Genomic DNA, 27,044 nt, shown 5'->3' on the forward strand with positions numbered 1-27,044 from the left:
CTTCAAAACTTGTTAAAAGATCGATTTACTCTAATAGAGCAGTCAGGTATATACTCTAATAGAGCAGTCAGGCATACTCTAATAGAACATGCATGTAAATATCCATGTCCATATGAAGTTTTTCAGACATTCCAACATTAAATGCAAAACTTAGCATGACCTTATACTGCTATAGCTTTGGTGTGCAGTGTTTAAAGATATATAGAGCTCCAGTAATTTATCACTTGTGTTATGCAAAATGAATTCATGCTATGCATATTTGTATAGCTATATTGTTTTGATTGTCATTTGTATCAGTGGATTCATGGCTCCTATACCACAGTGAGATATAACCATCACTTACAGATTACTATTATGTGTCTTTATGTGTTATGCTGTCTGTTTCCACTAGGTGACTTTATCTAGTACAGTGGAACCTGTCTATAACGGTCACCTTGGGACCAGATATATCTGGCCTTTATATACAGGTGACTGTTATAGAGAAAACCTGCATAAGGTGGTCAGCAGCATTTTAGTGGCTAGGACCGTTATAAATGAGTAATTATTATTAAGAGGCTCGCGCCAATCGCAATACAGTCTGAATATTTAGTACAGAAAGGGTAAGGTGAGTCTATGAATGTTGGTTATAGCTATTGAATACGCTTAAGCAATAAAGCCTGATTGATTATATAGTATTCATTGAAAGGCAGGAAGTGTGATAATTGCGCATTAATTGAAACGGTGCCGTGGTACCAGGAAATTGGCTTAACAAGCCACCATAAAAGGTAACGACCGCTATATGAAGGAGAAAGTTATGTATACAGTGATTCATAGGCAAATTGTTGGTTGGCCGTTATACGCGTTAGACAGGTGACCGCTTAATGCAGACCACAATGCATACATTTGTATGGGAAAATATTTGGGACCTCGTAACCATGGCCGTTATGCAGAGGTGACCGCTTAATCCAGGTGACCGTAACACAGGTTCCACTGTACTACCTTCATCCCAGGGGCACTTAATGCATCATAATTAATGTATTTTTTGCATAAAATATAGTAATTTGCTGAGTTTTGATGTATTAAAATATTGAAAGTCTCTCAGCGGCTGGGGGCTGCGCCCCCAGACCCCTGCTTCTAGTAACTCAATGCTGGTGCTGGAACCCCCCTTTAAAAAATCCTGGCTATGCCCCTGTTGACACAGGTTGGGTTTTGTGTCATATCTCCATGGTCTTTATCCCGATTCCTTCAAACCACAAAAAGGCACTCCTACTATGGTTGCTCCATCTACATATCAATTTTCAACTGATTCCTTAGGGGGTTTACCCTGTAGGCGTGACAGACCTTTGACCTTATTTTACGCACATAATCGGTCATAACTCCGTGAATGTTCATCGGATTCCTACCAAAGTTGGTACGGAGGTCCGCCTTAATGAGCCCTTTAATTGTGCCAAATTTCAGCCCATTCCGAGCACGCATTCTTGTTTTATGGCGAATTTTGCGAAGTGTGCGGAATGAAAATGAAGAAGAAAAAGCAAAGAAATTAAAACGAAACTTTGTTCGCTCGTATCTCGGAAATGGCTGAAGTGATTTTCTTCAAATTTGGTATGTAGACTCCCCTAACTGGGCGACACGTCTATAGCAAATTTGGTTCCAATCGAATTAGGGATCACAGAGCTACATAGGTGTGAATATTGCGTTTTCTTTCTTCCTGTTAATATACTCACAGTGTGGCGCGCCGACTTCTTGGGCCGCACGACACACTACCATGTGTCTTGATATATATATATATAACTACAACTTATTCCACTTATACATATGTAAAAGGACTTCACTGTACTTCAAAGTACTTCTAAGTACTTTAAGTACCTTAAGTACATTGCTTAGAACTTAAGTATAAGTACAAGTACATTACATTTGTACAAAAAGTATTTAAGTATAAGTACAAGTACTCAAGAAGGTGTACTTAAGTGGCCTTAAGTACAAGTACCAAAGTACTTCGCCCCATGCCTGTTTATTACATGCCAATTATTACCTACGGAAAGCTTCTTTGCAGCTGATCTCTCTACTGGGTGACTTGAAATGTAACTGAAGTCTCTACAGGGTGACTTGTTTGTAGCTGATCTCTACATGGGTTACTTGTTTCTAGCTGATCTCTTGAATTCTCTTCAGGGTAACTACTCTATTAGGATGACTGCTCTATTAGAGTATCTTGATTCTTTATTATTCTTTATTATTAATTACTAGTCAGGCAGCACAGTTCATTTGCCTAGGATGTGCAATCACACAATATTACAGTACATTACTGCATTACAATTACGAATTATACAATATTATATCACAGATTACAGATAATAAGTTACTATGTTACGTACAAGTAATAGTTGTAACACACCCATGAGGTTTGTATCTGATTTGTAAACACGACACCCGAGGGCCGCAGGCCCGAGGGTGGATGGTTACAAATCAGATACAAACCGAATGGATGTGTTCTAACTGATTTGTGGTATGGGGCGTGCGCAGATCAAAGGCGCCCATCTGTAACATGGAAGGAACAAGAACGCAAGGCTAATATTGGCTACCACTGAGCGCTGTGTACAAGGAACGATTTTACCCTCCAATTACTGTCTTGATGGTTAGTTAATTCATTGGTAGCTAGTTTATTCATTTGTAGCACTGTATTGCACTAGCACGAGATGCCATCATCGATGCCAATTACTCCAGCCCGATTGTACTGCTTCGGCATCATTTAGACGGATGTAGCTGAAGTGTTTGATATTGATTGTTGAGTGATGCAGCGCTATAATAGCCTTGGTTAGCTTAATTTATTGGCGAACGAGCTTGTGGTATAGATCGAGGTATAGATACCGACTCAGCTCAGCGATTGTACTGCTTCCCATTCATTCAGACAAGTGCAGTGTTGTGTGTTCATTCATTCCTGAGCGATTTACGTCCTTGTCAGTCCTTGATATTATTAGCCTTGTATTGTGACTTCCTGTGTTGGTGTGGTGTATGGTTTCGTTTGAAGTCTTTGAACTAATTAGCGGCCAGACTGTGTGGCCAAAAGGAGGTACTTAGCCATGCTACAATTATTTGTAAACTGGTTTACAACTGGTTTGTAACACTGGCGGCAGCCTTTGATCTGCCCACGCACCATACTACAATTATAAATTATACACTATATTACATAGATTACAGATACTAATTATAAACAATCAATAAATTATATAATTGGTTAGAAAAACTATTTACAGTGCTTGCTTCGATGGCAGAAATAGGTAAAGAGTTCCAATCACGCACAGTTTTTGGAAAATAGCTATTATGATAGTAATTAGTTCTGGCAGTTGGTATGTTAAAATGAAAAGGATGCTGAAATCTTGTTAAGTGGGTGGTGGTGGTGGTAGTTGTTATATAGGTAGGTATTTCCAATGTAATTAAATCATGTAGACCTTTATACAGTATTGTGAGTCTTGAGATGGTTCTGCGGATATGTAATTCTGGCCACTACAGCTCAGAAAGCATGGCTGATACACTGTTTTCCCAGTTATAGTTGATTTCATCCATCTTGCTACGATTCTTTGCACCCTTTCAATGGCACTGATGTCTTTTGATAGGTATGGATCCCAAACTGCAGATGCATACTCCAATTTTGGGCGAATTAATCCAAGGTAAGCAGCAGACCTTACAGACTCTTCACAATTATTGAGATTATGCCGCACAAAGTTTAGTGATTTTGTTGCATTACTTGCTATATTGTTAATATGTGTTGAGAATGACATTTGAGAATGGAATAAGACTCCAAGATATTGGTGTTGGCTTGTGCGATTTAACATTGTATTGTCAATGTTGTAATGATAATCGGGTGGAGAAGTAGATCTTGAACTGGTAAGGATGACACATTTATCGATGTTTAGGCTCATTTGCCAGTGTTTAGTCCATTGAATAATATAATTTAAATCTTGTTGTAAGTGGTGATGATCCTGTTCAGATTGAATAACTCGGTATAGTGCACAGTCATCTGCAAATAATCTGATGCAAGAAGAAATATTAGAAGTAATGTCATCGATGTATAATAAAAACATTAGTGGACCAAGCACTGTTCCTTGAGGAACACCATAATCAACATGAACGTAAGTTGAACTGTGACCTTTGATGACAGCCCGTTGTGTTCTTTTGGTAAGCCAGGTGGATATCCAGTTATAGACATTTCCTTCAATTCCATAGTGGTGTAATTTCTTGAGCAAACGTTGATGTGGCACAGTATCAAATGCTTTGCGAAAGTCAATAAATATTAAGTCAACTGAAAGATGATGGTCCATTGCTAGTTGTATTTCTTCTACAACACTAAGTAACTGGGTCTCACATGAATGATTAGGTCTAAAGCCATATTGTTTGTCACTTAATATTTGATAGGTTTTTAGGTGTTGTGATGTTGTTCTTAATTTCACGGTAGTCCTGCCATGCTTCTTCTGGAAAGACAAGGCTTTTAATTTAAATTGCTTTGCGCTCAGTTTCCCTTTGTATCAGAGCCCACCTTTCTTTCAGTAGAATTGATTTAATAAGTCGCTCTTCTCGGGTCATATCTGGTTTGATCCGTATACCATTTGGTAGGGAACTGGTTTTGGATAACAATAGGGACACATCAATGGCTCTGTTAAATCTTATCAGGATAGGTCGAGGGTGCCTATGTTGTTCTTGATATTTGCCTGGAGACGTCCCCGGAAGTTTTCTCTTTGGTTTTCGGCCTGTAGTTGCCATAGAAGTCAGTGATAAGAACTATTTCAGCATCTGTAGGTTATCTTAGTTGATAAAAATCTCAGAGGAAATTCACAACGACCATTCCCACAATCGAAGCTTTTTTATCTTTATCTCGCACTTGCTACACCAAGCTGGATTTCGTGTTACAACTCTGTGGCTTTAAGTCTGATTCTTCTACACCATTGAAGAGCCTTTGTAAGATGATTACTCCGTCTGTACAGTGATTTTCAAAGTATTACTCCAAGCGGTTTCTCTGGTAGGCACGGCAAGTAGTCATTTTCTATTAGCTAATCTTGATTGTGTAATTGTTACACACTGTTGGTTTTTTTGTTGTATCTTCGTGGTTTTTAGCTCGATTTCTTTCAAACCACAAAAGGTTTGAGGTTCAATAGTTAACCTATTCATCCACCAATTTTCAGCTTCTTCCCATGAGCGGTTTACCCTGTAGGTGTGACAATAGGAAATAAGTAACCTTCAGGTATGGAGTAACCTTCTAACACATACCATTGGCACTAGATGATGGCTGAAAGAAACTTGTCCATGCATCAGCTTTTTTTTTTTCACTGCACTACTGAGGGCCAAGTGCTATAAATTTTGAAGCAGGGATTCAAACTATAATTATAATGGTAGAGCAACCCACCTCAGGGTCGTATCAAGACGTTTATCAGGGCACACCAAGTGTTAATGATTATTTATTTTGCTTGTCAGTTTAACCCGGTCAGCAGGGCTTACCCTGTTTTGAGTGGGTACGTACTATACAAATGTTGCTGGGAAGCCATATATAAATGAATGGCGAAGATTGAGTGATGGACTCATGTCCCAGCTGGCCAGCAGCATTTCAAGTTGCCAAGCATTTTCAGTGGATAGCAAAAATATCTAGAAATCCACTCGTTAAAAAGCAGCCTGAACAAATTAATAGCATGGCATGTGTAGTGTATTGGTGTGGCTATACTTTCATGGTGTGAAATTCATTGGACAGATGTGTGCATGTGTAGATTTACAATTTAAAAAATTTGGTCACAAATTTATTCATCTACAAATTTTGTACATTATTAGTCCAGCAATCACTTAAAATTGATCCTTAAAATTGATCCTTAGTAATTGTCTCAGTGGAGACAGAGATATTCAACGACAATAGAAATCACATCCATAATCTGGGAGCCCTTCAGTAAGGGAAGGTATATAGTTCCAAAACAAGGTTGAGATTAATAATGGTAACATGCTATGACTAGTAGTCAGAAATTTGTTCCAACTTTATTTTTCATGCTGCAGGTCTACCATAGTAACAAGTTGCTGTGTGTAATTACATTGTAAATTGTTTGTGTTAATCAGTAAACAATTAAGTTAGTTACTACTTAACAATTAGTGTAAACTACAGTTTATGTACTGTACCTAGTTTTTCACAAAGTAGTAGCACAACTTCAACTTGCAATACTCTGTGTCTTTTCCTGCAGCATGTGGCTCAGAATATAGCAATGGAGTAATATGGCCAAGACATGAAGCTAATCAGTCAGCTAGAATAAGGTGTTCAGCACTTCATTCAAGTTTCAGATCAAGAGTGTTTATTACCAGAAGGTGCTATTCTAATGGAGAATGGGGTGATGTGGATATGTCAGCTTGTACTATGAGATTGGGTACTTTCCCACTTGTGATGGTGGAAACTAATAGTGCAGAAGATGATACTTTGCTAACGGATGAGGTGTGTATGTCATGTCTTATGCATAGATACATTTCAAATTGTGCTCTTTTGTAATCTGTACCTCAGCAATGACAATACAGTATCAATAAAGGTTGAACAAATTATGATAGGAGTTAAGGATCAAGGGCACTGCATTAAAGTGAATTAAAGTGAAACACTGAACAATTGTATATAAAAATTATTACTTTAGAAATGAAGTTGGGATCCAATTGCAAGCAATAAAAAGTTGCAAAACAAGAGATAAATGAGGGTATTACAACATAGCTTGGTAGGAAAATCCCAATTTTTGGCATGTAGACTACAGTTAGGTGTATACAGTTCAAATAAATATTGTACCATATCGCCTACTTCAGAGGTCCACTTGGATACTACACTAGCTGAATTATTCCCTTGCACACAATCAAAGTCCTGTTATCATCATCATGATACATGAATATGTATAAAATTTAGCTGATTTTTTGTTAGATTAGTCAGGAATAATATTGATGCATTTGTTATAGTATTCTTATCTTCTATGACTGGTAATGGTACCTTAATTCTGACCATGCTAGTCGAATTGAATTCTGCATTGTAGTAGGTAGCATTACCTGATACAAAAGCAAACAGCTTAACTGGATGTTATGTAACATGGTGGTCAGGAAGACAGAAGAACTTACACGATGCATGATACTGTGTGTGTACTTCCTAACTGACTCATTTACTTGAAACTCAAGCATATTATTATAAAATTATTGTGACTTTTAAGTGGCAGTTGCAGTACCATAATTATATGAAAAAATATAATCAAAACATTGGAAGTGTCACATGTCTGTTTTGTTGTACCATCACATCTGTGCTCAGTGAGGCCTGCACAACTGTTGACATGCTCTGCTTTCTTAAGTCTAGAACTAAAACAATATCAGAATCCAAGGATATGTGTGATAACCCTATGATGTGAGGTCATACCACCAACCATGGTGCCATATGTTAAGGTTTTGCTATAAATCTCAGCCATCAATGTTGAATTACTTCGATATTTTCTTTTGAGATCACAAGATGAATGATGTCGTCAAACCACCCTCAGAACTAATGGCTATCAGGCAGTTGTCCACTATTGTGATTAAGTATTTTGAAGCACTCTATCTTTCTCTTTATACAGAGTTCAGGAGAGTTTTGCCAGAGCTAATAACAAGAAGGCATGTACCTATATTCCTGCTGTGTAAAGGAAAACCATTTCATCTTCGTTATGCTGTCAGAATATCGTTTTAAGCAAGGTTATAAATAGATGATGATTGATTGTTTATTACCTCTAAACAGTCAGACAAAGCTGCTCTTCCCTGCCAGAGGGGCACACATACATACAACAAACATACAGTACAACAAACATACATAGATATACTACAAAGACAATAAACACAGCAACAATTAGTAGTTAACTACAATACATAATTATTAAAAAACCAGACTAAAAATTAAAATTTAACAAATCAGTCATTTTCCTAAAGATGCTGTAACATTCATTTCTTAAAGCCATAAACTATTTTGCTGCATAAAGATACGTAAAAGACAGTAAATTGTTTCACCAGTAAGTCACTTTTGAACAAAAAATATTCTGTGTAAATGAAAGTATAAATTGACATGGGACGGCAAACTGAGGGACGGTTCTGGTGTTATAGTGTGACTGTCTGCCTAATTGAATTGGTGGACTCTATAATAGTATTTTCTGTGTCACTATGATAATGACGGTAAAACACAAGTAAATAATGGTACTGTATGGATCAGTGATTGGACAGAAAGCCACCCAAGGCTCCTCCGGAAAGGACTAACATGGTCAAACAAACATGAAACAATAATTGTCCCCCTTTTGGTTACCAGTGATTCTTAACAGCATTGAAGTTATTCATGTTCCTATGTATTATCAACAATACAGGCACTACAGAATGCACAAAACTCACACTCAGCTTGGAAATAAGCAGCTTTACTGCTAAAAGCCTAACTGCAGTGCAATGGTTATACCTGTCCACACTGGCATTCAACATTTTGGCCTGTTACAACCAGAAAAACCTGCGCAGCAGGTGCAGTGGTAGAACACAAGCTCAATTATGCAAATTACATGATCTGGTGGATTTTACAGTGGTGTGTTCACCACAGTGTTCTGTGAGGGTTTCCATTCTACAAGAGCTTACACTGAGGGATTGCTACATTGTATTCTCTACACATGAAACACCCCAACAAGGATAAAAGCACTGTTGTGGCTATGTTGGTACAAAGTTCACCCACATAGTTAACTAGTCTAATAATGCATGTTTGTGGGTTATAGACTATAGGATTCCTATTAGGCAGAGCACCCATTGTCTACTTGACTGCCACCTAAAGACAACAGTGAAATATAGAGGAGTGCACTTCTAAGTTTTAGACAAAAGGAAATTTTAATGAGTAACTTCTGTGAGTAACTGCTTTCTATGGAGAAAGAAACAAGAGAAAAGTGATTTAATAATGTTTGTTAGTCCAAGGCCTCCAGATATAATTATAAGCAAGTGCTAGTTAACTTACTTACATACTGTACAATAGTGCTGTACTTCACCAAGCTATGCTGTAACACCATCAATAATCTCATCACTATTTTATATTTTCACTGCACAAGTATTATCAATACAGTGAGACCAATAATAAAGGGGTGTGGTTATTGTGATCGAGTAAATAGATTACTAAGAGGTGTGGTCCCACGCTCGATCATTATTAATCAACCAAGATTGTTAATGGCCATTATCTCAAACCCATCATGAAGTTGCAGGTATCTACCAAGTGTAAGCACTATAATAATTTTGTGGCATCTAAATAAGCTACTCAAGGTAAATGTTGATATGGAAATTAAAGCCTCAATTGGTTTCATTGCATCTAGAACATGACCAGCCTGATTGAAGATAAAACGAAAGACATGGTGCGGAGGGCACACACTCATCAGAATCCCAAAAGGCACATGTCACTGGTGAGTTTGTTATTGTGGGGTAAAATGGTAGACGTGTGTTGATTCGTTTGGCCTCCAGCCTTGTGACTATGGTTAGGCTAGCACAGGCAGGCAGGTAGGCAAGCAGGAAAATTCGCGTTTCAGTAAATTTTTTTGAATGATTAAATTTTATATCCAACATCCTGTAAGTGTTTCTTGCTTTTAATGCTGTATTTGATGTTAGATGGACTAATATTATTCGAGATTTTCATTGGGTAAAATGTCTCTAAAATGGTTTTTAAAGGTGGTATATATTTTAGGTGGCCCGTGTCACTTTTGGAGTATCCCTACTTAAAAAGTACTACCATACTGTTTGTTAGTACAGCTGTATGTGAAGTTGTGCAGGTAGGGCTCATTTTTGATGCTAGCAGATAATTTTAAAATCCTAACTCCAATGCTGTAGTTGTGATTTAGTCCTTTTGCTAAGCTCCCCTACACTTGCAGTTATTGTTTATTGTAATTAATTTTTTTGTTAAGGTTACGGAATAGTTTAAAATGCGTGGGCGGAACAAATTACCAAACCTGCTTTAAACCAAGCAGGGATAAATAATTTCAACAACTGTGTTGTGTTAGCAATACAATTAATTGTGCTTGTTTGTTTTTACTACAGAACAATGACTGTTCTTGGGTGTGTGGTCTACAATAGAGCGATGTTTTATAAAAACACGCCGCCAAAAACCAGACTAACAGATTACTGAATCCTTATAATTTCAACACAAGTGGCTAAACAACTAAAATATCTAGGTCCTGTGGAAGCGATTTTTTAAGTTACTGGTAGTATAGACGTTTTATTGAACTTTTAATAGTTTTTTCAGGTGAAACAAGCTCTTTGAAGGCTTGTATCCGAGTCACTGGGGAGAAACACGCCAAAAACGGTTCCACAGGACCTAACAAATTTAATATACAGTATCACTATGCCCTAGAAATGCCAATACAACCTACAGCTTTTGCTGTATTTGGTGGCGGAAAAACATGGTAGTGACAGCTGGAACTGAGCGATGTACGGGCTGGCTTACTTGTGTTATTACAACGATTGTAGTGTTTCACCTGCCTCAAACTACACTGTAGCTACATAAAAACATTAAATATGAAGGGCTTCACCTTCATTTGAAATTTTTCACGCTGCTAGACTGGTTTTATGGTCTTCTCAAAAAGAATCGATAGGCATTCAAAATTTTGAATGATTGCCCGTGACTATACCGTAACCTTAAGTCATGTAGCTAAGTAAGTAGTTTTTTAGGCATTAATTTCCATTTGTGCTTTCGATCACTTTTTTTTCAATTATGCTGTCTTACATTTTGTACACCACCTTTGTAATTCTGTATGTGCATTTGTAAAGCAATAAAATAAAAATATATAAACAAATAATCCATAATATAGGTGACACACTCCTTAATAATCTAGCTGTACTTGTGATATTGACCAACACCTCTTATTGGTAGCATGGTGAAAAACAAGGCATGAAGAGACCACGGCACTTGAAATATCATGTAGGCCAGTAGTCTGAGGCCTACTTGAAATACACAAATAAAACAGTTACCCTAATACCCTATCAAACAGTACAGTAGTAATGTCTAAATATGGATTGCCCATAAAATGGCATGCGTTACCTAAAATCCCACCTTTAAACATCATCCTAGATATCTTTCACACTGAAAATCATCGAATAAAAGTCCATCTATCATCAAATACAGCATTAGGCGGCCGGATGTAGAATATTTTTTTTTAAATTACCCAATCTTGAATATTCATCTGCCTGCCTGCCAGCTTGACAGTCACAAGGCTAAACAAAGTGTATGGTAACCATTTTACACCACAATAACAAATCCACCAGTGGGATGTGCCTTTTGGGGTTCCAACAAATGTGTACCCTCTGTGCCTTGTCTTTCCTTTTATCTTCAGTTAGGCTGGTCATCCTCTTCTTTCGCCATATCCAGGTGCTAATTATCCATCATGTTAATGCTTTCTTGAGTGGTATACTTAGATACCTTATAATGCTCATGCTACTGTAAAAGATACTGGATACCCAGTTGATGCCTATAACTTCACTGAGACCACACCCATTAACTTTGGTTGATTAATAACAATCAAGTGCAGAAACTACACATCCATTTACTCAACATGGTGTCCAGTTAGTTCAGCTTATAATAAACAGCAGAGTGAAATTAAGGATTAGTGACCATACCTCAGTCTTGATAGACTAGAGTTTGACTTGAGATACTCTAATACAGCAGTCACCCTAATAGAACAGTCTTGCATGTTTAGCTGTATGCTATAACAAAAAATATATATATTAATTTAAAATGAGGTAGGGATCTAAGTAACAAAAAGTGGTGAAACAAGAAATGAATGAAATTACATGCAGCACAACTCAGTGGGAAATCCCTACTTTGACATTCAATAAAATAATTGTTATAACATGCCCATGTAAGGATATTCCATACTGCATGTACAGTATATCAAGACACACGATAGTGTGTCGTGCGGCCCAAGAAGCCGGCGCGCCACACTGTGAGTATATTAACAGGAAGAAAGAAAAAGCAATTTTCACACCTATGTAGCTCTGTGATCCCTTATCCGATTGGAACCAAATTTGCTAGAGACATGCCGTCCAGTTAGGGGAGTCTACATACCAAATTTGAAGAAAATCGGTCCATCCATTTCCGAGATACGAGCAAACAAAATTTCGTTTTAATTTCTTCGTTTTTTTCTTCATCTTCATTTCGCACACTTCGTAAAATTCGCCATAAAACACGAATTCGTGCTCGGATTGGGCTAAAGTTTGGCACACTTAAAGGGCTCATTAAGGCGGATCTCTGTACCAACTTTGGTAGGAATCTGATGAACATTCACGGAGTTATTACCGATTATTTGCGTAAAATAAGATCGAAGGTCTGTCTGGCCTACAGGGTAAACCCCTTGGAGGAATCAGTTGAAAATTGATATGTAGATGGAGCAACCATAGTAGGAGTGCCTTTTTGTGGTTTGAAAGGAATCGGGATAAAGACCATGGAGATATGACACAAAACCCAACCTGTGTCAAAATTACGAGATCGATTTTTATGAATAAAAAAACTTAGTTTTCGTGTCTACCAGGCAAACCGCTTAGAGCAATGAGCTGAAAATCAGTATGTAGCTGGAATAATCATCATAGAAAGTTCTTGCAGTAGTACAGAAGAATTGGATTACAAATCACTGAGTTAAGATTCGAAAGGCAACTACGTGCAGCAAATGCGAGATTGAGATACTCTAATAGAACAGTCACCCTAATAAAGCATTCAGCTGCATGTATAATTTACACAGTTATATTACATTGCAAGTTATTCTGTAGGGAATTCAGCTACAAACAAGTCACCCTGTAGTCAGATCAGCTAGAAGAAGGTACCTAATAGAGAGTTCAGCTACAAAGAAGCCATCATGTAGAGAGTTCAGCTCAAATAAATCACCCTGTGGAGAATTCAGCTACAAACAAATTGCCCTGTAGAGAAATCAGCTAGAAGAAGTTACCTTGTAGAGAGTTCAGTTACAAAGAAACAATCATGCAAAAAGTTTAGCTGCAAACAAATCACCCAGTAGAAAGTTCCGCTATGAACAGATCACACTATAGAGAGTTCAGTTAGAAACAAGTTATCCTGTAGAGAGATCAGCTAGAAGAAGTTACCTTGTAGAGAGTTCAGTTACAAAGAAACAATCATGCAAAGAGTTTAGCTGCAAATAAATCACCCAGTAGAAAGTTCCGCTATGAACAGATAACACTGTAGAGAGTTCAGTTAGAAACAAGTCATCCTGTAGATAGATCAGCTAGAAGAAGTCACTTTGTAGAGAGTTCGGCTACAAAGAAACCACCATGTAAGAGAGTTCAGATGCAAACAAATCACCTGTAGAGAGTTCAGCTAGGAACAAGTCACCCTGTACAGAGATCAGCTAGAAACAAGTCATCCTGTAGAGAGTTCAGCTAGAAGAAGTTACATTGTAGAGAGTTCAGCTACAAACAAATCACCCTGTAGAGAGTTCAGCTAGAAACAAGTTACCCTGTGGAGAATTCAGCTAGAAACAAATCACACTGTAGAAAGATCAGCTAGAAGAAGTTACCTTGTAGAGAGTTCAGCTACAAACAAATCACCCTGTAGAGAGTTCAACTAGAAACAAGTTACCCTGTAGAGAATTCAGCTAGAAACAAATCACACTGTAGAAAGATCAGCTAGAAGAAGTTACCTTGTAGAGAGTTCAGCTACAAACAAATCACCCTGTAGAGGGTTCAGCTACAAACAAGTCACCATGTAGAGAGTTCAGCTACAAAGAAACTACCATGTAGAGAGTTCAGCTACAAACAAATCACCTTGTAGAAAGATCATCTATAAGAAGTTACCTTGTAGAGAGTTCAGCTACAAACAAATCACCCTGTAGAGAGTTCAGCTAGAAACAAGTTACCCTGTAGAGAATTCAGCTAGAAACAAATCACACTGTAGAAAGATCAGCTAGAAGAAGTTACCTTGTAGAGAGTTCAGCTACAAACAAATCACCCTGTAGAGAGTTCAGGTAGAAACAAGTCACTCTGTAGAGAGATCAGCTAGAAATAAGTCACCCTGTAGAGAGTTCAGCTAGAAGAAGTTACATTGTAGAGAGTTCAGCTACAAAGAAACTACCATGTACAGAGTTCAGCTGCAAACTAATTGCCCTGTAGAGAATTCAGCTACAAACAAATCACCCTGTAGAAAGATCAGCTAGAAGAAGTTACCTTGTAGAGAGTTCAGCTACAAACAAATCACCCTGTAGAGAGTTCAGCTAGAAACAAGTCACCATGTAGAGAGTTCAGCTAGAAGAAGTTACATTGTAGAGAGTTCAGCTACAAAGAAACTACCATGTAGAGAGTTCAGCTACAAACAAATCACCCTGTAGAAAGATCATCTATAAGAAGTTACCTTGTAGAGAGTTCAACTACAAACAAATCACCCTGTAGAGAGTTCAGCTAGAAACAAGTTACCCTGTAGAGAGTTCAGCTAGAAGAAGTTACATTGTAGAGAGTTCAGCTACAAAGAAACTACCATGTAGAGAGTTCAGCTGCAAACAAATTGCCCTGTAGAGAATTCAGCTACAAACAAATCACCCTGTAGAAAGATCAGCTAGAAGAAGTCACCTTGTAGAGAGTTCAGCTACAAACAAATCACCCTGTAGAGAGTTCAGCTACAAACAAGTCATCCGGTAGAGAGATCAGCTAGAAGGACCACCTTGCAGAGAGGTTAGCTACAAAGAAATCACCCTGCTTCATCTTTTCTTCTTCCAGTAGTAAAGAAAAAATGATAGCTTAAAAAGCCCTAAAGCCGGCCATAGGCCGACTTTGGGGTATACAAATACAAAAAGAAGTGAAATCTAATCCAAAACAGCCAAGCTGTAAAAAAAGAGTGCGGCCCTGAGAAAGGCTATGGTGAAAAAAGATGTGAAATCCAAGGTGGCGGCCAAGAAATGGCTGTGATGGTAGGTTAATGGTAAAAGTTTTAATAACAACAATTCAGGTGAATTTGGTGCCGCTTGACCATCACAGCCATTTCTTGGCCGCCACCTTGGATTTCACATCTTTTTTCACCATAGCCTTTCTCAGGGCCGCACTCTTTTTTTACAGCTTGGCTGTTTTGGATTAGATAATACTATCATCTCTTGCTTCAATGTTTTTTATCACTTTAATCCTAATATTTTTTAATTAATATAATATTATACTATATGCTATAGAAAGAACTAAACAAACTACTGTAGTATATTTAAAATCAATTCAAATGAAGTTGGGGATACCAGAAATCAAAAGTAGTGAATCAACATACATGAATGGTGGTATTACAACATAGCTCCAAGGGAAAATCCCTACTTTGGCATCAAATTTTTATGACATCCCAATGTAGGGATATTCACACAAAGCTGTGTTGGATCCTTACTTCATTTTAAAATTAAATTTTCTAGTGTAGCTGTATCAGGGAATGTGGGCCCAAACTATACCCCATCACAAGATAAGTCATATTTCAGTAGTTAGAACACAGCAAAATAAAATACTTGAATTTCATTCAAAATTGCCATGTTTTGTATTGCCCTGAGACAGGGATCAATTGAGACAAAAACAAGGGATCTACAGGATTTAGATACCTGTAAGTAGCCAACAAGGGCGGCCCCAGGAATTTTTGTGACTGGTTTCCAAACTTTTGGGCAAGATTTTCCAGAAAATTGTGTAATTTGAAATTGAATCTGGAGCAATATTGACAGTTTAAAATAGAATTAAGTTTATGTTAGGTGTAATGTAGGCTGCCTAATTGTGCTTGCTTCTGGTACAGTATCAGGTGCAGACTAAAGAATTAAGGGACAGAGCAAATTTGACATTTGAAGCATACAACAGACATGGATGTTGTTCTGGGGGTCTTGGGGCATGCTCCCAGGAAGATTTTCAGATTTTAACACTCTTTTATAAGATTTTGGACTATTTTTTACTGTGTTAGCACAGGCAAATAAACTATCTAGCTAGCTACTTACAGTTCTTAAAGAGAAAATAATACAAAATGTGGCTGTTCTATTAGAGTGGTTGACTGCTCTGTTAAAGTATTTCGATCTGAACTTTTGTACCATTACAAATCACTGTAAAATATAATTTTGATCACCTGAATACACTTGACCAGTTTCTGGAAACCTCAGAAACCCCCCTAGATCCGCCCCTGGTCAATGCATGTACATTATCATGAGTGTTTAACTGGACTGAACAGTAGGTGTCATACTAATTAGAGGAAGGTATAATGGGCTTGTTTGCACAACATTTCTTGTGTCACAAGCAGCTGTGAAGGTACAACAATGAGCTGTGGTCTAAATAAGTTATGCATCAAAACACAGGGTTCCATGGAATTTACAAATAATGTGGTCCTGTTTGCTTGAGCACCACAACACAGGGCCTTTGGGTTACTAAATTCCGTAGAACCCTGTGTTTTGGTGTCCAACTATTATTTAGATTGAATATTTGCACTTAGTGGTTTGTGTTACAAAGCCAAAAAATGTTTAAGAAAAGCTTAAAAGTGTATGACTGTATATGCAGTGTAGCATGATGGCATAAAAACTAATTTTATGTAGCCATAAGTCCTGTTTTTGCGGGCCTGGTCATACATTTGCCTGTTTATGTAATACGATAAGCTGATTGGGTATCATTGTGTATACATGTACTTTCTTTTTTCTCTGAAGTACGTAGAAATTTTCCTTGTTTATTCCCATGACTCACTTATGCATGGTTATGATCTATCCTTTTCTTATTATTGCATTACATATAACAAAATTGCATTGTGTGCATAACATTTTTACAATTTCTCATATTGCGTATATACACTTATATACATAGATTGCTACTATACTAGAAGATGGCAATTACAATATTTCATTTACCACCAGTACTCAATCTTTTCCATCCAATTTTCAAGTGATATTGTTTACAATCATTGATGGTAGTATTGCTGATGAGATTGTCAGTGTTATTTCCGAGGAGGTGACTCTTCCCATCACATTTATTACAGTGTTTCGGCCATCATGTGAGTAGAGTGAAATACCTTACTAGAATTCATCTGAGCCTTTGTTTTCCTTTAATACCTCTTGTAACTTGGAACAGCTGCCCAAACATTTTATTAGTACTATAAATCCCTTAACACATCAGAACTGCTTATTAAAATACAAACAAGAACAAGTGAGCATTGAGACTTCAAAATATCTCATAAATTCAGGCATGCATGCCAATGTGTTTTACTGTAACATGAAAACACATAATAATGTTCCAGTACAAAACCTTTGGGTGACATCACCTCTTTTATAATGCTGGAGCTCAGGTGAACTATATTTAAAGCTATACATATCCCATAAGTTTACTTAAATACAGATGTGTGTGTACATGTGTGTGTACATGTGTGTGTGTGTACATGTGTGTGTGTGTGATTGACATTGTATTCCCACATACAATAGCCACGAAAGTAATTTTTATGTGAAATACTATAACAGCCTGTATATATATGTACGTATTAAAATAAATGACTTCTACTGCCATGAGCCTGTATTGAATAGAGTTTATATATTTTTTTAAATGCATTTAATATGATAGTATGTACACAAAATCTATAAATTAGTAGTACTTACTGTTTATGTGTACTAACTAAAGGTGTATTGTTAAAGCAAGGACTGCAAAATGTTTTTTAAAAGGATAATTAATTTTTATTACCTTTGGAGTTCGGTGAGGTCAGTAATTCACATAAACATACCTTACAATATGGTATGGATGAATGCTTTACTGGTTTTTCACAAGTTCATAGCTGTATATTTACCTGTGCTTATGTTTTCTTGTGCAGTTAACTGTAGTTGCAATGAATCAATTCCACTGAACAACTCAGTAAACGCCATCTGCATTGGACCAAGTGTTCAGCCTTGTGTGATTAGAGATGGAAGGTTCAAAGTACGTACACTATGTTATGGTTGCTGTATGACATACAATAAATATTTACTTAGCTACTCTAATAGATCTTTATGAAATATAGTATTTGTCAAGCATTGTAACACAAACTTTTTGAGTAGTTTCTTTCTTAGAAAAACTGTTCAATAACACTTAAAAGTCCCATGGAATCCCAAAAACATAAATTACCATGTTGGTGATCATTGTAGCCATTTTCAATAACCAGTATTAACTAAAGTTTGCAAGTCTATAATTATTTCTACTAAATCACAATCGTGGCATCAAATGTATGGTCTTACTAAGGTGCTATTGTCTGAAGTTAACGTGATTGCATAATTATATAAAGTTGCTAGCATTATGGAAACAACTTAATACGTCCACTCATTGCATGTTTCAAGACTAACAAGTAATATTTTTAATAATATAGTAGTACTTTGAGATTTTACGTCTGATTTGTAATCTTGATGTCCAAGGGCCATGGCTTCAAGGGCAAAGCATTTACAAATAATGCTAATTGAATGATTGTTATCAAATGTTTTGGGTACAGGACATGCATGGATCAAAGATGCCCAAATGAAACATAAAAGGAAGCCATAACTGTAATGCTGTGTGTGTGCGCGCGTGTGTGTGTGTGTGTGCGCGCGCGCGCGCGTGTGTGTGTGTGTGTGTGTGTGTGCGCGCACGCAAGCATGTTTGTGGTGTGTGTGTGTGTGTGTTTGAATGCATGTTTGTACGTGTATAGTGTGTGTATGTGTGGAGTGTGTGTGTGTGTGTGTGTGTTTGTGACTCTGTTAATAAGAAAACCTACTTGTCTTCTTTGTCAGTTTCTCAGGTATCAGCTCAACACGAACATACTATTATTGAGAACCTTATTCTCTCAGTAGTGAACCTTATTTTATATACAATTGTTCACAATACACAAACCTAAGTATATGTAATCCACTTAAAAGAATTGTAGCAAGTAAAATGTAATTTTTTTTCTTCCAAGTACTTGCTAAGTGAAACATTTTTAGAGCTGCATGTGTACGTATGTATGGGGCTAATGCATGCATATATTTATTGTGAAGCAAATTGTACTAGTGAGTCTTTAACACCATCACATAATTATTACAATAGTGCAATACACCTACTTATACTGGTAATGGAGAAATTTGTGGATTAGATTCTGACAGTGATGGGTACCCTGATATTCAGTTGGACTGCATAGAACCACAATGTGTAATGGTGAGAATCTCAATGACCAATATTGTGACTACTGTATTTCATACACTCTAGAAGAACAATCTAATAAAATTTTCTATCAGCTGAGTTTAAAAGGGCTTCAATTTATTAGTCATCTACAGTTAGTACATAGAGAATAGTAAAATGTTTGAGATGCATTTATTTAAGAATCTTAGATCTTGCAATCAAAACATTCAAATCGTATATCAATAGGCATTTGTTATATTATGATCAAGTGGATTTGCAGCTGAAATATTACGTGCATGTAGGATATGACACATGCCAAACATAAGTTGTTTATAGTGATAAAAATGTGCACTACACAGTAGCAGCAGTGAACTAACTACAATTTTATTCCATAAACAAATTTTCACCTGATCATAGGCATCAAGCAGTAAACTTAAAAACAATAGTGTTATAAAGAGCATTTCAACTAGTAAAATTAATGTGAATACACAGAGTAGTATATAGGTCTTTTTTACTGTTATGTCTCCTGATCATGTCATATAATTTACTAATCCAAAACAGCCCAGCTGTGAAAAGGGTGCAGCCTTACACATTCAAATAGGCTAATATGAAAAAGATGTGATATCAAAGATGGTGGTCAAGAAATGGCTACAATGATATTTATACTGTCACTTAATTTGTAGTGTACAAATTAATTATCATTGCAACCGTTTCTTGGCGGCCAACTTTGATATCACATCTTTTTCTGAATAAGAATCTTGAAATATGCTTGGTACATGCCTGTATGGTTGGTTTTCACTTAGCAACTCATTAATAATTTAACAGATTTCTATAACATTACAGGAAATTCAACTAGTTTGCATAAGCAGTTTAGCTGGTAGGCAAGAGATCAAATTGCAGTGAAGCTGACTGCTCTATTAGAGTATCTTGATTGGGTAACCCTTGTGTATTTTTGGTAATCCTGACAAAAAAAATTGTAGTAGCAGTAGTAGTAGTCTAGCTAATACGTAAAGTGAACATTTTTTTTCTGAGCACTTCCTATACATTGCACATAATCTAGAGTTTCCATGGATAGACCTATGAATTTTTTCTGTATTCTTCACATTTTAGCTACGTGTTTTTGACTCCCTGTATTTACAGGCTTTAACCCTTCTCACAGGTCCCTAGTGGGATAGCATTCACAGAAATTATATGCTGGTGTAGTGAACTAGAACTTCCAGTAGAAATTAAGGGAGGTGTGGAGGTTCTGGTTCAAACCCTGAACAATTTTTTTTGGAATTTTTCGTGCACGTTTTTACTTCTCAGTAACTGTTCTATTAGAGTATCTCGATCGTACTTGTCTCATATATTTGGCTTTTGCATTATATTTCTTTAGCTAATACTCTCAGTGCTTTCAAATCACAAAAGGTCCATTCTATGATGGTTAGCCTATCTACATACCAATTATTAAGTTGTTTCTGTCAGTAGTTTACTATGTAAATCACTCTTGCAATTTTGGAAAATTGCTCATAACTTTGCTCCATTTTTACTAATCTATACACAAATTGGAAAATAAATGCACTATAGTATACTCTTTATGCTCTCCAAATTTGAAAAGAATCCAATAAGGCTTGCACCATGTTATGGCAAGTTTTGTAAGTGGTGTGAAAAGAAATTTGACGACAAAAGAAAATAAGATAAAATTTGAAGGCACATATCTCAGTAACCACTAGACCAATTTAGCCCAAATTAGGAATGGAAGATGTCCCATCCCAAGAGAAGTTTTACAGAAAAATGGGCTATCTCCATTCAGTCATTACTGAGGTACGAAAGCATGAAAATAGCATTTTCTTGGTCCCTGTCACAGGAATATGTAGGTCCTGAAACAGTACGATGATTACCAGTAAAATGCTATACCATTAAACAAAATACAGTGCATTAATCAGTGAACCCTTTGGCAGTGAAATGAGTTTTCAAAATTCCTTTAGTGGGACTTTTTTGTGAATGGAAACCCGTAACCATACCCGCATTCAGACCTATTGTCCCTCGTTATATACCTGGTGATCTAGTAACTAATAACCCTCACGCCCTCTACTAACCTTGTACAACGTTCCCAACACACCTTCCAAGCCTCCCATCACGTCAAAATAATGTTTCGAATAAATGTGGACCATAATTTGTGACCGGGCCTGCGAAAACAGGGCATGTGGGCACAAACTACACCCAATCACCTAACAGGTCATATCTCAGTACTGGAACATAATATTTGCATTCTGTAACTTGTATCATGATGCCAATTAAATTCTTACTAAGAGCTGACAATTGCATTGCAATAGCATAATGGTACAAAAAGGTATGAGTGATGTAAGTTTGAAAAAGTAGGCAAAAATCATGTGCCCACATGCCCTATTTTCGCAGGCCCAGTCACATTTATTCATATACAATCACATGCATAAATCTGATAATAGAATCCCCAGGTTTCTTTATTGTGGCTACCATTAGAGTGACTGAATAAGGAAGTCAGAAGGATCAGTACTGCAATGGAATTATGAAAGATGACAAACACACCACTGCTTACTTACTTCTCCACAAAATTATCACACCTGTTTTTGCTCTGTCATCATTTCATTGCTCCTGTTCAGCCTCACTTGTTTCAAACAAAACTGACTACAGAATTGCAGTTGATTACAAAAATGCCAAATACTTACATTTTCACTTGTTCACAACAGATTCTATTCTGCAGGAAGATTCATTATTTCACTGCTCCTGTCCTCAGTTATTTCAAGCAAAAAAGGGACTACAGAATTATAGCAATTAAACAGTTATAGTAGAGTGACATAGCACCAAAAAATAGGCATTTCATGCACTTTCTGATACAATTATAAAACTTTCCACACAAATTGTACTCCTCGTGACATATATTTTTTTGATATAGAGCCATCACAAATTTGACCTTTGGTGACCTTTAAAGCTATTGTTTCACTGAAAAGTAATCATTTTTGTCTTCATCTCCCTGAGGCATTATTTTACACTGTTAAAACATGGTATCAAATTAAAGATGTTGATCTACATGTAAGAACTATATTGACTTTTGTTTGAAGTTTGTATTTCATTCCACTACAAAGTTATGATCATTTTTGTAAGTCATAAAATTCTTTTCCCTTGGGGTATAAATTACTAATGGGAAAGTAATGGATGAATTTCATAACAAAAGTTTCCCCTAGCAACTTGAATTTTACAATATTTATAGGGCTAAATGTCTATAGTAACATCCCCAAATTTTAAAAGGATAGCATATATAGGTCATGAAATATAACATTTTAAAGATTGACGTTTTCCATACATTGTCTATGAGAGGGGGCAACAGTTGCCAATTCTGGGCAATCACATAAATAATGTGTGGGAAAACAACAGATTCAATTAATGTCATTTCTCAATTTAACATTATTTGTAGGTGTGAAACTCACAATTAACCTCTCCAAATTTTAAAATGATAGAGTATATAGATCATGAGATATGACATTTTGAAATTTGTGGTTTTCCCATACATTATCCATGTGATTGCCCAGAAGGGGCAACTGTTACCCCCTCCCATAGATAATGTATAGGAAAACTGCAAACTTTAAAATGCATATCTCATGACCTATACATGCTATCCTTTTAAAACTTGGAGACGTTACTTTTGACATTCACACCTACAAAATAATGTAAAATTCTGGTTGCTAGGGACAACAGTTTAAAATTCCTTATTATGAAATTCATCTATTCATAGAATTTCATAATTAATATAAATGATCATAACTTTGGAATGCAATCACCTATTGACTTCAAATAAAAGCGGAGTAGTTTGTTTTAGCAGCACCTTTAATTTGAAACTGTGCAAACTGATGCCTCAGGGAGATAAAAGCAAAAACAATGAATTTTCAATACAAAAATGGCTGTAAAAGTCACCAAAAGGTCGAATATGTGATGGCTCTATATCCAAAAAATTATGTCACAAGGAGTACAACTTATATGAAAAGTTTCATAATTGTATCCAGAAGTGCACAACTATCACACTATGCCGCTCTACTATTAGATAAGCACACCAATACTTACATTTCTACTTGTTCACTATTCTGTCTATAGCCTCGTTACTTCACTGCTCCTGTCCTCAAACTAATTATACAACAGAATTTTAGTCGATAGCAACACAGTTACATAAGCATGCCACCACTTATGTACATTTCACAACTGTAACCATAGTTTTTATTCTTTTGCTGCTTTGTTCAAGCAAAGAGGGAATATTCTACAGCAGAATTATGATTGATTACAAAACAGTTAGATAAGCATGAGAACACTTACATTTCCACTTATTCACAACTATTTTTATTCTGCCCGTAGTTTCATTGTAAGTTACTCCAAACAACGAGTGAAATTCTACAACAGATGTGATAACAAATCAGTTAGATACGTAAGCATGAAAACACTTATTCTTGCATGGCCAGACCACTATCTTACCTCCTCTTTTTCTTTGCGGCATCACTGGTCAGCGAGATAGGGTCTGGTGTATTGCTGTTGACAAAGATGCATTTATAGGCAAACAGTTACTACAGTTTCTTGCTGTTCTTACTGGGAAAATGCTATGTATCAATGGTATCAGCCCTAGTAGAAGTTTTGCGGTAATGTTTATGTTCACCATACTAACATACAGCTAGCCAATGAATCAATTCCAATGAAAATTGGTGGAAATTCACAACTATACTTCACCAGACTCTATCTCACTGACCAACAATGCCACAAAGAAAAAGAGGAGGTGAGGTAGCAGTCTGGCCACATGACACATTTCCACTTTTTCACAACTGTTTCTATTATACCTCTAGTTTCAATATTTTACTGCTCCTGTCCTCTGTGATTCCAAACAATGAAGGACCAATTCTAAAACAGAATTACGGTCGATAACAGAACAGTTAGATAATCAAGTCAATACTTACATTTCAGGGGATTTGACAATATGCTGTAGCTTTTTGAATCTTCAGTTAATGTCCCTGCCCTTGGAAACAAATTTCAAATCCCTTCATATTGCCGGTAATGTCCTATACTGGGGGAGATGAGGCATACCAATGTTAGCTGCAGGTAAGCACAAAGATGATCTATTTTATGCAAGCCAAATAATGATGTCAAATAAAGCAGAAATTATTGTATTAAAAAAACTTTATTACAGTGGCCATGTACTAATGATAGTGGCCATGTCAGTAAGGTGTATTTCATGACCTCTTTACTAAGGCTACCTCACAATCAAAGTTGCATTATTTTTTCTCCAGAGGTGGTCCCATTAGTATGCAAGATACTGCATAAAAATGTTATGTACCTTGTGATCGCCTTCCTTGAAATTCAGCCACAACATTACAGTAACATAGAAAGTAGCTAGTGGCATGCCATCTCTCTCCACATATACTGCATCAATATTTCATCCACCTGTAGCCATACTATGATAATTAAATGAATTAATCTACATTTTATAGTACACAAATATACCTTTATTAATAAGCTGCTTCAAGTATTTCATGTTTCTGGACTCTTTTACACTGTAGTACAATAAGGTAGGTAATCAGTTTCAGTGGTAAATCCATTACTTCTTATGGAACACATTTGGCAAAACTTTGTTACTACGGTTTTTCTAAAACTCATATCAATGATAACAAATATTTGGGATTTCTATATAAAACACAGACATTGATACATTATATACACATCCCACCTACAAGACTGCTCAAAGCTGATTGCCAGTTGAGAAACACATATGCACGAATACAAATCCCACCTACAAGACCACTCAAGGCTGATCACTGGTTGGGAAACACATATGCATCACACAGACAAACACATAGACACACACATCACACCCACAAGACTGCTCAAGGCTGATTGCGGGTTGGGAAACACATTCATACACTATAAATGCGCCTCGTGTACAGGATCCTACAAGACTACTCACAAATAAGCGTGAACTATCATCATACATTTTCATGGTCCAGCTCTGTATTAGTCACTAGGTGACAAGTGTTCCAATCTTGATCCCAGCTCATTTTTTCTGGGATTCATCATGTCTTACAATTTACATTTGTGATGCACCTAGAAGGAAAAACGATGATGGGTAATACCAAGAGTTAACAATTGAGAGGAGAGTGTCCAATACAATACAGAGCCTCTACAAATGATTCAGTGTGATTCAAAGGGATTCCTCTGTAAAATTCTGTGATTTGTAGTATATTCTATATGTGAAGATTGTTTTAATCATCACATTTCTTTGTTCTTCCGATGTGCAGTCATCACATTTCCTTTTTCTGGCAGTGTGCATTTGTTAACACATCTGAGAGAATTCCTTTGAATCACACAGAATCATTTGTAGAGGCTCTGTATTGTGTTAGGCACTCTCCTCTACACTATTATTAACTCTTGGTAATACTAGTTCACCATACACATCAGACAGAACAACTGTCTAACAGATAAAGTAGACACCACCTCAGTAGTGTCACATAAATCATAGGACTAGGCCAAGTACAGTGAATGACTTCCATATTTACAGCTAATTGTTCCTTTGTGAAATAGTCCTGTGCATACTGATACTTGCTCATGTGAAACTTATGAAAAGCACTGCTCACCCGATTTGGTGACACTTAATTCTTTTTTTATACAATTCACACTGTTTTTTTTTGTTTTTTGTTCTTGTACACAGCAGTACACTCGTAAACAGTCCATCACAGGCTGTACTCAATACACCATTTTTTCTAGTACAGCTGCCATACCTGTGGTTAAGCGCACGCATACAAAATCATTTGATATACAGTAGAGTCAAGGAAAATTAATGCTAACCATTTAAAGGCCTTCAATCTCCTGTGTGTAAAGTACCAATTTGTCTGTCACAAGCCTGGACGTGTTGGCTTTCCTTGGCTGCACAGCACACTATCATGTGTCCTGATGTGAGTAAAAAATTAATAGTTCAAGGTATTACTTTTATAATCTTTGTCACGTGCACTTCAATTCTGGGTTGTACCATCATCAAAGCATATACAGTATCAAGTAAGTTAGTTTGGTACGTACAATGTTTACAACATCTATTGATAATAAGCAATATAAAATATGTATGCATAGTGATATTCTGATAAAATATGTATCATTATGCTTAACAATAAACAAAGTAAAGTTTAGAGCATATATGCATAGTTTTAGGAAGTGTGAATATGGATTTAGATTTTTAACTTAAGAGACAAATACAAGTGTATTCATTGTACAAGTATAAGAAATTTTAAACTTGATTAGAGATCATATAGAAATAAGAAGTACATGTGGTGAAACAAGGGAGACCGCCTACACCCGAAGGTATAATAGTGATCATTAATTTAAATCCCTACTTCAGTCTATACCCATCACTGAATTTTTTGGATTAATGTCCACTAGTACAGTATATCTTCAGGTGTAGGTGGCCTCCCTTGTTTTACTACTTTTTATTTCGATATGATGATCCCTAATCAAACTTAAAGTTCCTAATTTTCCCTTATACTTGCTTGTTTACCATTTTTGTAACGTTATTATTGCTGGTGAACCCACGCATACTGCATTAGAAGAAATAATGGTGCCAGGCTTATTGTTTTCATCTGGATGCGTGCCCCAACTATCGTTTACTGAAATAGCGAAGTGGCCATTACACTTTGTTTTCAGCAACTGTGTGTTCAGCCCGTTACACAGCGTTATAAATGAAGAACACTACGAGAAAGACCTCAGCAATCAGTTCAGTCACAATGAAAAACTTGGACGATTCCTGTTACAATGTAGAGAATCCATAATTAGGGTTGGCAATGAAAAAAATTGGCTCTCCTTATAACTCAGAGGATGGAGTCTACCATAGGTCTAGTTTTAAATGGTTGGCTTGATAGAGAGCAAATTCATTCTGTTAGGATATAGCCATGTCGTAAAGTTTGACGGATTTTGGCTCTTATTCATAGAATGTTGTCAATTGTTATTTT

The 27,044-nt window shown here is 36.5% G+C and overlaps 1 protein-coding gene and 1 long non-coding RNA gene across 2 annotated transcripts in view; one reads left to right on the plus strand and one right to left on the minus strand.

Moving 5' to 3' along the window:
- Positions 1-27,044, plus strand: part of LOC136241648 (uncharacterized) — a 226,954-nt gene that overhangs the window by 141,940 nt on the left and 57,970 nt on the right. The window contains exons 31-34 of the mRNA XM_066032896.1: positions 6,189-6,433; positions 16,780-16,966; positions 17,771-17,874; positions 18,988-19,095. Coding sequence (XP_065888968.1) covers positions 6,189-6,433; positions 16,780-16,966; positions 17,771-17,874; positions 18,988-19,095 — 644 coding nt within the window. The remainder of the gene's footprint in view (positions 1-6,188; positions 6,434-16,779; positions 16,967-17,770; positions 17,875-18,987; positions 19,096-27,044) is intronic.
- LOC136248552 (uncharacterized) lies at positions 21,637-23,214 on the minus strand. The gene is made up of 3 exons (XR_010697768.1): positions 23,137-23,214; positions 21,755-21,835; positions 21,637-21,705 (listed from the first exon to the last, which is right to left on the minus strand). It is a non-coding gene; the product is annotated as an uncharacterized lncRNA (long non-coding RNA).

This window comes from Dysidea avara, chromosome 1, assembly GCF_963678975.1.
Source record: "Dysidea avara chromosome 1, odDysAvar1.4, whole genome shotgun sequence".
Taxonomy (NCBI): Eukaryota; Metazoa; Porifera; class Demospongiae; order Dictyoceratida; family Dysideidae; genus Dysidea; species Dysidea avara.